General features: G+C 54.9%; 2 protein-coding genes across 5 annotated transcripts in view; one reads left to right on the top strand and one right to left on the bottom strand.

The window, feature by feature from the left end:
* Positions 1 to 6,597, bottom strand: part of LOC128327208 (maestro heat-like repeat family member 5) — a 122,708-nt gene extending 116,111 nt beyond the window's left edge. For all 4 annotated transcript variants that reach the window (XM_053255653.1, XM_053255657.1, XM_053255658.1 and 1 more), the window contains exon 1: positions 6,465 to 6,597. The gene's annotated coding sequence lies outside the window, so the exon portion shown is untranslated. The remainder of the gene's footprint in view (positions 1 to 6,464) is intronic.
* A 61-nt stretch (positions 6,598 to 6,658) lies between these two features.
* The window catches only part of LOC128327212 (fatty acyl-CoA hydrolase precursor, medium chain-like), a 37,290-nt gene continuing 27,651 nt past the window's right edge, over positions 6,659 to 16,297 (top strand). Inside the window, exons 1-2 of the mRNA XM_053255673.1 lie at positions 6,659 to 6,857; positions 10,043 to 10,247. Coding sequence (XP_053111648.1) covers positions 6,776 to 6,857; positions 10,043 to 10,247 — 287 coding nt within the window. The 5' untranslated portion in view covers positions 6,659 to 6,775. The remainder of the gene's footprint in view (positions 6,858 to 10,042; positions 10,248 to 16,297) is intronic.

Below are 16,297 nucleotides of genomic sequence, written 5' to 3'. Positions count from 1 at the left end.
GGAGCCTCTTTCAGCCCTATCTGGAGATACCAGGGAGGGAACTTGGGACCTTCTGCATGCTCATGCAGATGCTTTTCCCAGAGTGGCCCCATCCCCTAAAGGGAATACCTTACAGTGCTCACACATCAAGTCTCCCATTCAAATGCAAACTAGGGTGGACCCTGCTTAGCAAAGGGGACAATTCATGCTTGCTACCACCAGACCAGCTCTCCTCCTAATTGGTCAGTGCACCAATCCTGGGTGAGGCTGAGGAGGTGGCTGCCTCATCTCGCCTCATGGATGAGCTGGCCATGTATGCCCCTGAATACCAGTTGTGGGGGAGCAATGGTTGGAGAGGGTGGGGTCTTCTTCCCTGCTGGTGGGCTAACTAGCCCACCATTACCTCTGCCCACCAGCTTGTTTGTTAACGTGCATGAACATTCTGTCCCATTGACTAACACAGGGCAGTTGGGGGAAATGGTTTTGCCCCTATGGGTTTTTTCTTCTTCAGATTTCCTGATCACTGGCATATTTGTGGGTCAGCCCAAGTCTACCGGTACCTGCCACTTGCTCGCAGTTTCTCCATCCATCCCAAATTTAAACATGTTCAGAAATAGGAGGCACCTTAAGTAGCGCAGCAGGGAAATGCTTGACTAACAAGCAGAAGGTTGCCGGTTTGAATCCCAGCTGCTACTATATTGGGCAGCAGCAATATAGGAAGATGCTGAAAGGCATCACCTCATACTGTACGGGAGGAGGCAATGGTCAACCCCTCCTGTATTCTACCAAAAGAAAACCACAGGGCTCTGTGGGTGCCAGGAGTCAAAATCGACTTGACGGCACATTTTACCTAACCTTTAGGAGAAAGAGAAATAGGAGAAAGAGAGACTAGATTGGATCCTTGTGTTGGTCTGCAATTAGCGACAGTTCCTTGAAGGCTTGGGCCCCTGAGCACCGCTGAGGCTGCCGCTTTCCCGCTTGGAAAATGGGGATTCTACACAGCCCTTCATTGAACACTGTTTCCTTCATCTAGCAACCCCTGTTCTCTTGGGCCAGTTCTTATGTTCATTTACTCAGCAGTAAGACCTGTCCAGCAAAGGTGATCTGGAACCACTGCAGCTGGCTCAACACCCCGAGGTAGACCCCCCACCCCACCCCATGCCCGGCCCAAATAAATCTGCTGGCCCCGCCCGGTTGCCCCCTCGCTGCCCCCTCCCAAGCAGAGCGTGGCGGCCGGTGGTGATCCTGTACTCTGCCCAGCGCACTGGGAAGGTGGAGGCAGGCGGCAGCAGGCGACACTCTCCAGCGGCCCTGGTCTCAGCTGGCAGCAGCCGGGGCTCGCTGGGGGTGCGGGGTGGGGGGTGGGCCTCCAGCGCCCTCTGCTGCGAGGGGCTCTCCATGCTGCCAAGTGCCCTGTGAAGCCACCCGAGTCGCAGCTGCGCTCTCAACCCGAGCCCTCAACCGCAGTTGGAGCTGGATGCAAAAGCCACCACCACCACCCCCAAAGCCATTGCCTCCTGGGAGGCTGAGGCCTCCGTCCTGGATGAAGGGAAGAGGGAAGGTCTTGGGCTGGCAGTGACTGTGTTTCTGCTTCTGCCCTACCTTTCTTCAGGTGTGTTCCATCTGTGGGGCTGACTCTGTGGCTTTAAAGCTCAGGCTGGGCCAGGGGCGTGAGCCTCTTGGCGTGAGCCGAAGGGCGAGAGCACAAGGGCTCTCGTCCTTGTGGCTCTCAGCCGTGGGGTGAGCTGCCTGGGGCCCTGAAGATCTTTTCCTTCTGCCCTGAAGAACTGTCTTCCCACAATCAAGAAGCTAGCAGGAGATCACGCAAGTCTGGTCTTGGTTTTTTATTAAGCCAAGAAGCCGTGGTGGTTTATTCTGGGGAGATGTGCCTGGGGGAGCGAAAAAGTGGGTCTGGAGTGGGGGCGGCAATATCACGGGTAGCGGGCAGAGGGAGGTATGGCGGTGGGAGTTCGGCAGGCCGTTACAGGGGAAATCGGTCCAGGCAATTGAGGCCTGTTCCTTTTTCCGGCCCTTCTCCCAACCCTCTGACCCTAGGGAGCTCTGGGAACACTCCTTCGAGGATTAGGGTGCTGCTGCTGAATGCCAGGTCAGTTAACGCAAAAACATCTCTTATCCACGATCTGATTGTGGATGAGCGTGCTGACCTGGTATGCGTGACGGAGACCTGGTTGGATCCGCTGGGCGGGGTTGGTCTCTCTCAGCTTTGTCCTCCAGGTTTCCAGATCGTGCAGCAGCCCCGCCTCGAGGGTCGGGGAGGAGGCGTTGCAGTCATCTTTCGTGAGACTCTTCCCGTTTCCAGGTGCCCGGTCAGGCAATCTCAGAATTTTGAGTGTTTGTCCTTGAGGGTGGGCCTCCGAGATAGGCTGGGGATTCTGCTGGTGTACCGACCACCCCGCTGCACTTCAGTCTCCCTACCTGAGCTGGCGGGGGTGGTCTCGGAGGTGGCTTTGGGTTCCCCCAGGCTTATTGTTTTGGGGGATTTCAGTGTCCACGCTGAGGCCCCCCTAGTGGGTGCAGCTCAGGATTTCATGGCCTCCATGGTAACCATGGGCCTGTCTCAATTGGTATCGGGCCCTACCCATGTGGCGGGACACACTCTGGATCTGGTTTTTGCCGACCGGGAAATAAATGATCTGGAGGTGGGGGAATTTGAGACCACTCCCTTGTCATGGACAGATCATCACCTGGTGGGGTTTAGTTTGACTGCTCCGTCTACCCTCTGCAGGGGTGGTGGGCCGATTAAGATGGTCCGCCCCCGGAGGCTTATGGATCCGCTTGGATTTCAGACGGCCCTCGGGGAGTTTCCAGTGTCCAGAGCTGGTGACCCTGTCGAGGCCTTGGTTGATCTCTGGAATGGAGAGATGGCCCGGGCTGTTGACACGGTTGCCCCCAAGCGCCCTCTCCGGCTTGGTGGAGCCCGTTCGGCTCCTTGGTTTTCCTCGGAGCTTAGGGCGATGAAGCAACTCGGGCGACGGCTGGAGCGACGCTGGAGGAAGAGTCGTCACGAATCCGACCGAACACGGGCTAGAGCCCATTTTAGGGACTATGCCGTGGCGGTGGGGGCGGCGAAGAAATGCTTTTTCTCCGCCTCCATTGCGTCTGCTCAGTGCAGACAAACAGAGCTGTTTCGTGTGGTGAAAACCTTGCTCCACACATCCCCCCAGACAATGGGGGAGGAGCCATCTACAGCTCTTTGTGATCGGTTTGCCTGTCGCTTTGCAGATAAAGTCGCTTGCATCCGTGCTGACCTGGACTCCAGAGTTTTGGCAGTTCCGGCAGACGTGCCTTTGGTACCATCTGGTCCCGTTGTGTTGGATTCTTTTCGGTTGGTGCGGCCTGAGGATGTGGACAAGATCCTGGGCAGTGTGCGGGCGACTTCGTGCGCTCTTGACCCTTGCCCTTCATGGCTAATAAAAGCTGCCAGGGAGGGGACAGGTAGATGGCTGGAGGTGATCGTTAATGCTTCATTAAGGGAGGGCAGGATGCCATCGTGCCTTAAGGAGGCGGTGGTAAGACCTCTATTAAAAAAGCCCTCCCTTGATCCCTCCAGCCTGGACAACTATAGACCTGTGTCTAACCTCCCCTTTCTGGGCAAGGTGATGGAGCGTGTGGTGGCGTCCCAGCTGCAGAGGGTCTTGGATGATACGGATTATCTGGACCCTTTTCAATCTGGCTTCCGCCCCGGGTATGGGACTGAGACTGCCTTGGTCGCCCTAGTGGATGACCTACGCCGGGAACTAGACAGGGGGAGTGCGTCCCTGTTGGTTCTGCTGGACCTCTCGGCGGCGTTCGATACCATCGACCATGGTATCCTTCTGGGCCGCCTCTCGAGTATGGGAATCGGAGGCACTGCGTTGCAGTGGTTTCGGTCCTTTCTTGAGGGGAGGGTTCAGAAGGTGGTGCTGGGGGACTACTGCTCGGCCCCGTGGCCGTTGGCCTGTGGGGTCCCGCAGGGATCGGTCTTGTCCCCCATGCTGTTTAACATCTACATGAAGCCGCTGGGAGAGGTCATCCGGAGATTTGGACTGAGTTGTCAGCAATATGCGGATGACACTCAGCTCTATCTCTCCTTGTCATCTGATCCTAGGGAGGCGGTGGATGTCCTGAATCGGGGGCTGGAGGCCGTGATGGGTTGGATGTGGGCTAACAAACTGAAATTGAATCCGGATAAGACGGAGGTACTGTTGGTCAGTAGGAGAGCCAATCGGGATGAGGAGATTTTACCGGTTCTGGATGGGGTTGCACTCCCCTTGAAGGAGCAAGTACGCAGCTTGGGGGTACTACTGGACCCGGCTCTGCTTTTGGAAGCTCAGGTGGAGGCGGTGGCTAGGGGTGCCTTTGCACGGCTTCGGCTGGTGCGCCAGCTGCGTCCCTTTCTCGAGAAGGCAGATCTGGCCACGGTTACCCACGCCTTAGTCACGTCGCGGCTGGATTACTGTAACGCGCTCTACGTGGGGCTGCCCTTGAAGAATATCCGGAAACTGCAGCTAGTGCAAAACGCGGCAGCGAGGGTTTTATCCGGAGCTGCCCGTTGGGAACATATTACCCCCATTTTGAAAGAGCTGCACTGGCTGCCGGTTCGTTTCCGGGTCCAATTCAAGGTGCTGGTTTTGACCTTTAAAGCCCTAAACGGTTTGGGCCCGGGGTATCTGAGGGACCGCCTGCTCCCACGGGTTGCTGCCCGCTTGACAAGGACATCTGAGGGGGCCCTGCTCCGGGTGCCGACAATGAGGGAGGCCCGGCTGTCGTGCACTCGGGACAGGGCCTTCTCTGTTGCTGCCCCCAGACTCTGGAATGCTCTCCCAGTGGCCATTCGTTCCTCGGACTCCATCACGGCTTTTAGAAAGCTTTTAAAGACTTGGCTTTTTACCCAGGCTTTTACATGATCGTTTTCTACTGCAGCTTCTTTGTGTTTTTATTTGTTGTATTTGTTGTATTGTTTTTATGCCTGTTTTTATGTTTTTATATTTTTAACATGATGTTTTTATTGTCTTTATTGTATGTTTTTAACTTTTGTAAACCGCCTTGGGGTTATCTTTTTAACGAAAGGCGGTATATAAATGCAAAAATAAATAAAAAATAAATAAATAAATGAGCCGCTTCCCGGTTCCTGTGACAGAAGCAGCTGCTTCCGGGCTTCACTCGCCCCCAGATGGGCCGGAGTGAGTTGCACTTCTTCCCTGTACTGGTTGGGGACTGGAAGGGCAGGGGGAGCCCCCCCACTGCAGTGGGAGCCCCCCCACTGCAGTGGGAGCAACGGCCTCTCAGTGGGGTGTCGGACTTTTCATGGTAACGATGCCATTGGACCCATCAAGAAGTGAATGTGCCTGGACAGGGTCAGGAGCAGGAGTGTGGAGGAAGCTCCCTCTTGGGGAGTAAAAAGGGGGCGCGCAGGAGAAGGGCCTGGGCCTCCCCCGCCCCCCAAGTCAGTTGCTCCGGGCCCACTTCTCCCTCCCTGCAAGGGGGTGGGAGGGGGCCCCAGGCTCTCCTGTGTCAGCTCCATTTACTCTGGAGGGAAGAGCCAGGAGGGCTCCAGGGGCTGGAGACAGGAGGATGGTGGCCTTGCTGGGTCTGGGCTGGCCTGGGGAGAGGGCAGGGGGCAGGCTCAGGGCAGCAGTGCTGAAGGGCCCCACCCGGCCCTTCCTCCCCTTTGGGGTGAGGACTGGAGCCCACGAGAGGAGATGCGGGGGGGGGGCTGGGTCCCCTCCATTCCGCTCACAGCACCCTCCCTCCGGCAAGCCTCATCTGGCCCCCGCCTGCCTCCAGGTGGGAATTGGGGAAGGTGCGGGGATCACGGCTGCCGCACAGCTGTGGGGAAGGTCCCCCTCCTGCTGGCTCTGCAACTGTCGGGGTGATCCTTGTCGCCCCCCCCCAATTCCCTGTGTGAGTGAAGGGCCCGGGGGGGGGGCGGCGGGGGAGGTCCCGCCATCTACCTGCTTGCCTCAGAACCAGCTCCGCTGAACCCAGCGCGGCTGCCGCCTCCTCCTCCTCCTCCGAGGCCAGCAGAAGCGGGTGGGATCCTGCCGGTGTCCTGGGCAGGAGGGAGTGGCAGGCCTGAGGGGCAGCGCGGGCAGAGGCCCCCGGGGGGGGGGGGAGGGAGGCCTCTGGGTGGCGGGACGGAGGCGCGAAGGCCACGGGCCGAGATCGTGGCGACACTTCTCTGCTGCCCGCCACAGTCGGGGTGGCAGGATCCTGCCCCGGCCCCACACAGGGGTTTGCAGGCTGCTGGGGTGGGCCGTGCCCAGGGAGGGGCTGGCTCCCAGGCCGGGCCAGGGCGCATTCCAGAGGGCACAGGCTCCCACCCTCCAGCGGGCGTCTGCATTGCCTGCGCTGTAAGCAAGATGCCGTCGGCATTCCCGTGGCAGCCCCAAAACACCGCGTATGCGCGGCGGAAAAGCCGCTGTAGTTCCCCGCTGCAGCTTCAGCCGCGCTTTGCATTGGGCACACAAAAGGCTGCCGCTCACCCCGCGCTGTGCGTTGTCTCGAGCGGCCGATCCCGCTTCCCCTGCCCGGTTGTGTCAGCACGAGACAAGGCCGCGGACTCTGGCCCCGCTCCCTTTGGGCTTGGCAGCCCCCGGCGGCAGCTGACACCTTCCACGCCGGTTCCAGCCGGAGGGATCCTCCGAGGCTGCTGGGCTCCTCCTCCGCGCCTCCTCCTGCGGCCGCGGCGGCTCCCTTGGGCTGGGCGCCCCCCTCCAGCCACACGCCGCTCCCTGCGGGGGCCCTTCCCTCCCAGAGGCCTTTGAGCTCCGGGCGGCAGACGCGGCGGAGGAGGATGTCGCGAGCGGCTGCCCGGCGTTGGCTCCTCGGAGTTCTGCTCTGGACCCTGAGCCTGGATGGAGGAGCGGCAGCTGAGGGTAAAGGGGGCTTCTTCTTGGGGTCTTCGGGGGGGGGCAGGCCAGGCAGGCCCCGGCAGACCCTCCCTCCCCCCCCCGCTGGGGGTGGCAAGGTCCCTCCTGGCTTGGGGGTCTCCTGGGTTTGTCTCCCGCTTGCATTCCTCACTTTCTCTGCCTTTGGGCTTTCCCGAGAGAGTCGGCGTGCCTGTGCTGTGTGTGGCTGCAACGTTTGCTCGTCTGCTCTTGCTCAGAGGCAACTGTCTGCTCTGAGACCTCTCTGTGCAAATCCAGCATCTGCTTCGGGGGCTGTTTGGAGCCTCCTTGCAAAAGCACATCAAGACATGTTAGCAGGAGCTGTGGGCCGAGGCCAGAACACTCCCGGCGAGTCTGAAGAAGCTCTTCTTGGGAGCTCCTTTTATTATTATTACATTTCTGTCCCGCTCTTCCTCCAAGGAGCCCAGAGCGGTGTACTACATACTTGAGTTTCTCTTTCACAACAACCCTGTGAAGTAGGCTAGGCTGAGAGAGAAGGGACTGGCCCAGAGTCACCCAGCTAGTCTCGTGGCTGAAGGGGGATTTGAACTCGGGTCTCCCTGGTCCTAGTCCAGCACTGTAATCAGCAGGGCGGTCCTGGAGTGGATCAGTTGGGCAATTGTCCAAGAACGGGACAATTGCCAGGAGCCTTTGGGAAGTTCACAGACAGAACAGGAAGGCAACCATTGCCCCTGTCTCCTGCCCCCCCACCGGCAGCACCTGATACACAGAACTATATGTAAGTTTTGGGCGGTGTAAAAATACGATAAATAAATAAAAAATATATACTGCCTTTGAACATGGGTGCTCCAGTAAGCCCTCCAGTAAGCTACAGCGCTGACCCTCTGAGCTCCACAAAGGTGTGCTTTCAGGAGGCAGGTAGTCCCACCATCCCACCCTCACCCCACAGAGCAGAATATCGGTGACCGAAAGGGAGAGGAGGGGCCTGGGGCCAGGGAGAGGAGGCAACAAAGCGGGGCTGCTGATCAGGACCTACTAAGTGCAAGAGGGGCAGGGAGGGGCCCCCAGCATGTGGGGCATCTGCAGGGCTGGAGGAACCCAAGAGGAAGGCTCTGAAGGGGGGGGGTTCTTTGCAGCCGCGTCCAGGAGTCTGAGTCTCTCCTCTCTCTCTCACACACACACACACACCCACAACGCAAGGAATCGCCCAGCAAATGCTTGTGGGGTGGGGGGGGGAGATTCCTGCTCCCTTTCCTGCTTCTGGGGCACAAGCCGGACATTCTGCTAGGAGTGCCCCACCCCACCCCCTCCGGCAGTGGCTGAAGGGGCATCGTGCAAGGGCGCTGCAGGTTGGGGTGGCCTGCCCAGCAGGAGGGCTTGAAGAGGGCCCAGAAACTGCAGCTCTGCAATGAGCAGTGCAGTGACGAGGCTGCGGAGTGGAGGAGCCCCCCCGCCCCCCCCCCCGGACGGACTTGCGCCTCCCTTGCTCTCCCTGCCCCAGTGCTGGCTTCTCAGCCTGCTTCTGGCTGCGTTCCAGGTCCAAAGTCCCTGCAGGGCAGCCACTCCTGCAACCGCCCCCCTGCCTGGGGTGGCCCTCCGGCCTGTCCTGCCCTCCCTGAGGGCCGTCTGCTGCTCACTTGGGCGGGGGGGGGGGAGGAAGAGCCAGGCTGAGCAAGGCGGCCCTGCCTGCCTCAGGAGCTCCGAGGCTCCCGCCTCCTCCTCCTCCTCCTCCTCCTCCGTGCTTTGCTTTTGCCACCTTTGTCTGAAGGGCTCACCTTTTTAGCTTGCCTTTAAATCTGCCTTTCACCCTGCATGCGCTGGGCTGTGTTTTCCAGACTCTGTCTCGGACTGCTAATGTATTGGTGCTTTGGTTGTCCTTGGTGGGTCTTCTTTGTTGTTTTGTTGAGTGTTTGTCAGTTGCCCCTTGGGTGTTTCTGGAAGGCTGCAGTGTGCCCATCTCCAACACACCAAGGTGGGCTGCAGCCTGGGGCCGGTCACTTCCAGGACAGCTGGCCCCCGTGGGCCCCTGGCCATTGCCGGAGGGCACGGAGCCCCCCTGATGCCAGCTCTGGCTGGCTGCCAGGGAGATTCCCCAGAGTCTCTCCCCCTTCCTGACCTGGTGCCTGCATTGAGCGGCCCTGCGGGGGGGGGGGGCCTTCCCACACAGACAGGCCACTTCCCCCCTTCAGGGAGCGGCATCAGCTGGCCCTTCGAGACTGAGGCGGGGGCAAAAACACCAGCTGGGCGGATCCTGCTGTTTCCACGGCGGTACACGAGGAGGTTTGCCCCTTGGCTGAGTTTGGGAGCCAGTTTTGGAGGAGGTGTGCTGGGCGTTCCTTTGGTTCCATGGCCAGACATTTAGCCTCATGCTTCACAGGATTTCCCAGATGAAGTAATTTCAGAGAGAGATTTCCTCATGAGGTAATGGAGGGCAAAGGGAGAGGGGAAAACAGGCAACTTTAATCGTGCTGCTGGTGGTGTCCATGCACAGTATTTGCCAGTGTGCTAATAAAGAACACTTGCACCCACCTGTTGAAATTCCACCTGTCTCCACATCACTGCCAGCAACGCCCCTCTCCTCGGCCTGGGAGGTGGCTTCCTCCATGCTCTGATGTAGCAGGCCTCGCGTCCCAGCCACCAGCACCCATGGAAGGCGGTCCCAAGCACCTGACCTGTGCTCGAGCAAGCAAGAGGCCAGTCGCCACTACGGCTGCCGAAATGCAGGAGGCTGGCTCCCTCCGGTGTGCTCTGGAATGGTCAGAGCCGGCTGCCCAGCCCCCCCCCTTGGTTTGTTTATTCAACAGAGTTAGTTACTGCCCCAAACTCACGTCCCTCTGCATTTGCACAGCCCCCACAAACACCCTCCAAGTGACTGTGGTCCGTGCCCAGGAAGCCTTTTCTGCCTCGTGATGCCTTGTGCCAGCCCCCAACAATGAATCTGGAGACGTGAGTGGCGCCCAAGAAGCCAGAAGCTGGGCTCCTCCCCGGGATTCTGACGGCCTCTTTCCTGGGAGAGATCTGAGAACCGTCTACTCTGTAGATAGGCAGGATAGCTGGAATGGGATCTTCTCTCCCTTGTAGTGTAAACTGTGGCCCAAACAAGCTAAGACCAGAACATAGAGCAGAAAACAGAACAGAAAAGCCGCAAGGTGCTTCTGTGGCTTCTTAACTAACCCTAACCCTAACCGGCTCTTTGTGTGCCTATTCCTTAGGGCAAAGAAACCCCCAGCCGGAAGTGGTGACTAAATATGGGCGTGTCCAAGGCAAACTCGCCAGTGTGGAAGGCGCCAGCCAGCAGGTGAAGGTCTTTCTTGGGATCCCTTTCGCCAAGCCACCCATCGGATCCCTGCGGTTTGCTCCACCACAACCAGCGGAACCCTGGAGCCATGTGAGAGACTCGACATTACACCCCCCAATGTAAGAGTCCACCACTAACTACCACCACTACTAGCCATGGGTTGCATTTATAAGAATGTCCTTTTGTATGAATTGATGAAATTAATATGAAGTTCCTTTTTCCTTAGTACCCACCACCAAACTTTGCAGAGTGTAGCAAACTGGTGGCTTGGGTTTTAGACGCAGCTCAAGTCCCCCAAAGTTGACCAAGACAATACGGGTTGGATGTATCATGAAACGTTATGGTAGAAAAAGAAGAATCGAGCACAACTTAGACCCATCAGAAGCCCACAGTAAAAACAACCTTACTAATGAATTGGGGCAGAGCAAACAAAAGTTGTGATGTTGCCCCAGTAACTCTGATTTTATACAAGATCAGGATATTATTTGGGAGTAGGGAGTTTGGGAAATAATTAGGCTTGTGCTTTTTTTTGCAGGGTGTGTGTGTGTGTGTGTGTGTTGGTTTTTAAAGTGGAGAAACTCCCATGTGCTGAAAGCTGCGAGCGGACAGGAGTCAATCACAGGTCTCTCCTAATGGGCTGTCGCTTAGTGGCAGAGCACCTGTTTTGCGTGCAGAAGGTCTCAAGTTCAAGGCTGGGGAAGATTTCCAGCTAAAACCTTGGAAAGCCACTAAGCAAGACGGCCCCATCGTCTGGTTTGGTTTAAGGCAGTTTCCCATGTTCCTAAATAAGACATTCCCTGTACAGCTGGGGAGACAGGAGGGAGGAAGCAGGCTTCCAAATCCCTTTTGAAATATTTTGGTGAAAATAAAATGACAGAAAAGGACTATTATTATGAGGGGGGAAAGAAGATTAAATTGAGAGATTATTGTGTTGAAGAAATGTTGGAGATGGAACATTATTGCTCAACCATAGTGATGAATAACTCTTCTGTTTCCACTGCCTGAGGAGACAACTAGGCCAGTGTTTTATAGAGGTGGGATCTCTCACCTGCAGAGAGGAGGAAGCTGCTGCCTAGGTGCGCCTGCTGAGGTGTGGTGGGGCTAAGGGGACGCCCGGGAGCAATGATAATAATAATACAGGACACCATCTAAAAGGTTTCAAGATTAACCAAACCATGCAGGCCAGTAGCCACGATCCAAAAGGAAAAGAGGAGAGGGAGGGAAGAGGGCCCCCAGTGCATCCCGGTACCAAACCTCTCCTGCTGTGACATCGTGAAGGGGCAGAGCCACCAGGTGGGGCTTGGCCCCTGCAGGGGACACTTGGGGGAGCCGGGGATGGCCCCCAACGGCAGCTGGTCCCGCCTGAGCTGATGGCTTGGACTTTTGCTGCCTCAGCTGGTCTTCTGCTGCAGCCAGGAAGGACCCCGTTGGAAAGGCACCTGCTGAGTAGAATTGTCAGGGAAATGTCTGAGGAGGAGGCAAGGCGAGGAAGCCCCCAACTTGGCCCCAGAGTTCTCAGATTTGAACAGGTGGTGCAGCCAGAGTGTCAATGGATCGGGCAGCTCAGAGTCAGACGTGTTTCATGATATGCCCTATCAAAGCACTTCTGGGTGGTTCAGCAAGCCTCAGTGCTGAACCATAAACATTACTAAGTCTGCGGCTTTTTAATGTGCATTTTTTCTGTTCATCACCTCTGCAGCCAGGACGTCGGTCTATGAATGTCCCCTTAAAAGAGAGAGAGCAGTTGCATTTCTACAGTTTATGCCTCTCGTCATCCCTGACATAGAGATCCAAAGCTAGAGTGTCTGGTTAATGCTTCTCAGGCAGGTTAAGGCGTCAGCGAAAGGGTAATGTCTATTGTATGATACATACAGGACTCAAAGGAGGACAGTATTATCCAAAGACTATTGGGCTGGATTGGTTAACCTCCTGTGCAGGTTGAACTAAATGCTTGTTGCCTCTTTACCAGCTGCAACGAAAGACCTCACCGGGACCATCTTCACTGTCCTGGACCAGCTAGTAGCTGCATTACTGGGGGAAAGAGAGCATACTTTGGACTGGCAGAGAATTCTGACCGAGTCCCAGTTGGCTTGGCTGATATCTGCTTTCCAAGGCACACAGCAGGCATGTAGATCCATCACAACATGGCATTTGGAAGACTGGGCCTCCCAATCAGCCTCCAGCCTCTTCAAGCCAAGGGAGGCTTCAGCAAGCCTGTGCCGGCTGCCCATTCTTCTGGCAAAGGCAAGAGGGGACCCAAGGAGCCAGGCAGCCCTCCTCACGTGGCTGACCTCTGGGCATCAGCAGAAGTCCTGTGCATGGAGGTGTCCCAAGACAAGACAGGTCTCTCCCCTCTTTTCCCTCCAGTTTAGCAGTGTGTGTGTGTGTGTGTGTGAAGCAAACATTCCTGCCAAGAGGCAGGTAGCAAACCACGGCTGTGCTTTCTCAGCCGGGCTGGGGCCATTGCATTTCTCGCTTTTCCAGTTGAGCCACATGAAGTGCCTTGAGGGCCTCTTTTCAGGTAAATTGGCATTGGGAAGTGAGAGCGGTGGAAGGGCCCTTCTAGCGCTCACTGCAACAGGTGAGTCAGTGGTAAACACGGCCAGAAGTGGCTACTGAATGTGGGTGGCCCTGAGGCAAGAAGATCAGGACGAAGAAGAAGGGCAGCAGCAGCCAGCTATCAACAGGGGCAGAGTGACGGAGGCCTGTTGCTTTTATCACACGGCACTTGAACTTCCCCTCGGGAGTCCCGGGGAATGGCAGTTTGGTGAGGGGGCTGAGAATTCTTTGTTCAAGATGCTTATTTTTTCTCTCTTTCTCTCTATCTGTCATATTTTAATACTGCCTGATATGAACATCTCTAGGTGGTGTACAAAATAAAAAAGATTTAGAAATCAACACAAATTAAAATACACAAGACAAAATAAAAACAACAGTATAAAACAGTAAAACAAATTATTAAAATTATTAAAATTAATTCTAATTAAAAGTTTGTGATGAGCAGGAGAGTCTTGAGGGTCTCCCTGAAAACAAAGAGAGGAGATGCTCTTATTTCAGCAGGGAGCATATCCCAAAGCCCCGGGGCAGACACAGAGAAAGCCCGGTCTTGGGTCGCCACCAAATGAGCTGGTGGCAACCGTAGCCGGACCTCTCCAGAAGATTGTAACAGGCGGCAGGGATTATGACAAAAGAGGCGCTCTCTCAAATAGCCTGGACCCAAGCCGATAAGGGCTTTATAGGAAATAACCAGCACTTTGCATTTCACCTGGAAACATATTAACCCCTGCTAACTTGGCAAAGAGGCATCTTTTAACGCGGTGATTCTCTTTATTTAGCAGGGGGAGAGTAACTGGCCCTCTCCACCCCCAGCACAGACCCTCCAGTGGCTGGTGCTGGTGTCTATCTTAAGTTTCTTTTAGATTGTGAGCCCTTTGGGGACAGGGAGCCATCTTATTTATTTGTTATTTCTCTGTGTAAACCGCCCTGAGCCATTTTTGGAAGGGCGGTCTAGAAATAGATTTATTTATTTATTTATTTATTTACACAGTCAGACAGGTGTTATTGACTGGTTTATTTCTATCCAGACATCGAGTCTTTCCCAAGGACCTGGGATGGCTGGATTTTCTTGTCAATGTTGTTGCTGTTGTTATAGATATCGTTGCAGAATATAGGCTGTTCCCAGTAAAGTTGCTTTTTGTAATTGGCTGATGGTGATTTCTGTGGCCCCTATGGTGTTGAGGTGCTCTTCAAGGTCTTTTGGAACTGCACCCAGGGCGCCAATGACCACTGGGATTATTTGGGTCTTTTTCTGCCACAGCCTTTCAATTTCAATTTGTAGATCTTTGTATTTGGTGATTTTTTCTATTTCTTTTTCTTCTATTCTGCTATCCCCTGGTATTGCTATGTCGATTAAGAACATAAGAGCAGCCCTGCTGGTTCAGGCCCAAGGAAGCCCATCTAGTCCAGCATCTTGTTTCACACAGTGGCCCACCAGATGCTGCTGGAAGCCACAGGCAGGAGTAGAGGGCATGCATTCTCTCCTGCCATAACTCCCCTGCAACTGGTTCTCAGAGCCATCCTGCCTTTGAGACCGAAGGTGCCCACAGCTCTCTGACTAGTAGCCATTGATGGACCTCTCCTCCATGAAGTTATCCAAACCCCTCTTAAAGACATCCAGGTTGTTGGCTGTCACCACGTCCTGTGGCAGAGAGTTCCACAAGTGGATCACGCGTTGTGTGAAAAAGTACTTCATCTCTTGTCACTTCTATCTGACTCAGCTCTCTAGCCTCCATCCCTAAAAAGCCTGGTTCAGGAACAAGTATATGCTCAGTATCCTCTGCCGTGAAGACAGACGCAAAGAACTCATTTAGCTTCTCTGCAACCTCCATATCCTCCTTAACAATCCCTTTCACTCCCTTGTTGTCTAATGGCCCAACCGCCTCCCTGGCATGTTTCCTGCTACTGATGTACTTAAAGAAGTTTTTATTATTCCCCTTGAAACTTTTGGCTAAATGTTCCTCAAATTCTCTTTTTTCCTCCCTTATTGTCACCTTGTATTTCTTTTGCCAGAGTTTGTGTTCCTTTCTGTTCTCTTCATTTGGACATGCCTTCCAATTTCGGAAGGAAGTCTTCTTCCCTTTTATGGCTTCTTTGACGGTACCCGTGAGCCATGCTGGCATCCTCCTGGACTTAGTGGTATCTTTCCTCCTTTTGGGTATACAATCTAACTGGGCTTCTAGTATTGTAGTTTTGAGTAAACTCCATGCACTCTGGAGCAAAGTGACTCTCCTGGTTTTCCCTTTCAGCTTTCTTTTCACCATACTCCTCATTTTGGAGAAGTTTCCTCTTCTGAAATTCAAAATGTCCATGTTAGACATCCTTGGTGATTCTCTCCCCGCATGTATGCTGAATTTGATGGCACTGTGGTCACTGTTCCCTAAAGGGTCGATGGCACTGACGTCACGCACCAGGTCCTGGGTGTCACTCAGAATTAGGTCCAAGGTCGCCTTCTCTCTGGTTGGTTCCATGACCAACTGTTCTAGGGCACAGTCATTTAGTGTATCTAGAAATTTGACCTCTTTGTCCTGACCTGACTGTGAATTTACCCAGTCTATGTGTGGGTAATTGAAGTCACCCATAATTACAGCCCTGCCTCTCCTTGACATTGCCCTGATTTCCTCCAGCAACTCCCAGTCACTGTCGGCACTATGAGCCGGAGGGCGATAGCACGTCCCCAGTAGCAGGTTCCCTTTCTGGCCTTGTATAGTCACCCACAGGGTTTCTGTGGAGGACTCCAGTCCACCTAGGTTTTCTAGCTTGTGAGAGTCTATCCCTTCTTTAACATACAGTGCTACCCCTCCTCCAAGGCGCCCCTCCCTGTCCTTTCTGTAGAGTTTATATCCAGGGATAACAATGTCCCACTGGTTCTTACTGTTCCACCATGTTTCTGTTATGCCCACTATGTCTATTTCTGCGTTAGCCACCAAGCACTCCAGCTCACCCATCTTGGCTCAGAGGCTTCTGGCATTGGCATATAAGCACCTATACACTGAATCTCTCCCCTGAAGTATGCTATTCTTATGACTCTTTGACCTGCTGGCACAGGCTCCCATCTGCTCTTTATGTGGTTCTGCCCTGTCCCCTTCTGTTTTATCTGAATTCTCTGCACCCTCACACTTTAAAGGATGGCTTTTGCCAAACGGGATGCTGCCCAGCTCCCATCGGCTGTTCCCCAGGTGTCATTTTAAAAGCTGCTCTGCAACCTTTTTGATTTTAAGTGCCAGCAGTCTGGTTCCATCTTGGTTCAAGTGCAGCCCATCTCTTTTGTACAGGCCTTGCTTGCCCCAAAATGTGTCCCAGCGCCTAACAAATCTAAACCCCTCCTTCCGGCACCAACATCTCATCCACACATTGAAACCCCTCAGCTCTGCCTGTTGCACTGTACTTGCGCGTATAACAGGTAGCATTTCTGAGAATGCTACCTTGGGGTTCCTGGACTTCAATACGCTACCTATTAGCCTAAATTTGGCTTCCAGGACCTCCCGACTACATTTCCCCACATCATTGGTGCCAACGTGCACCACGACAGCTGTCTCCTCCCCAGCACTGCCTAGGAGCCTGTCTAGACGCTGCGTGACGTCCACCACCTTCGCACCAGGCAGGCAAGTCA

Source organism: Hemicordylus capensis, chromosome 5 (assembly GCF_027244095.1).
Source record: "Hemicordylus capensis ecotype Gifberg chromosome 5, rHemCap1.1.pri, whole genome shotgun sequence".
Classification (NCBI taxonomy): domain Eukaryota; kingdom Metazoa; phylum Chordata; class Lepidosauria; order Squamata; family Cordylidae; genus Hemicordylus; species Hemicordylus capensis.
This window is presented reverse-complemented; position numbering and strand designations above follow the sequence as displayed.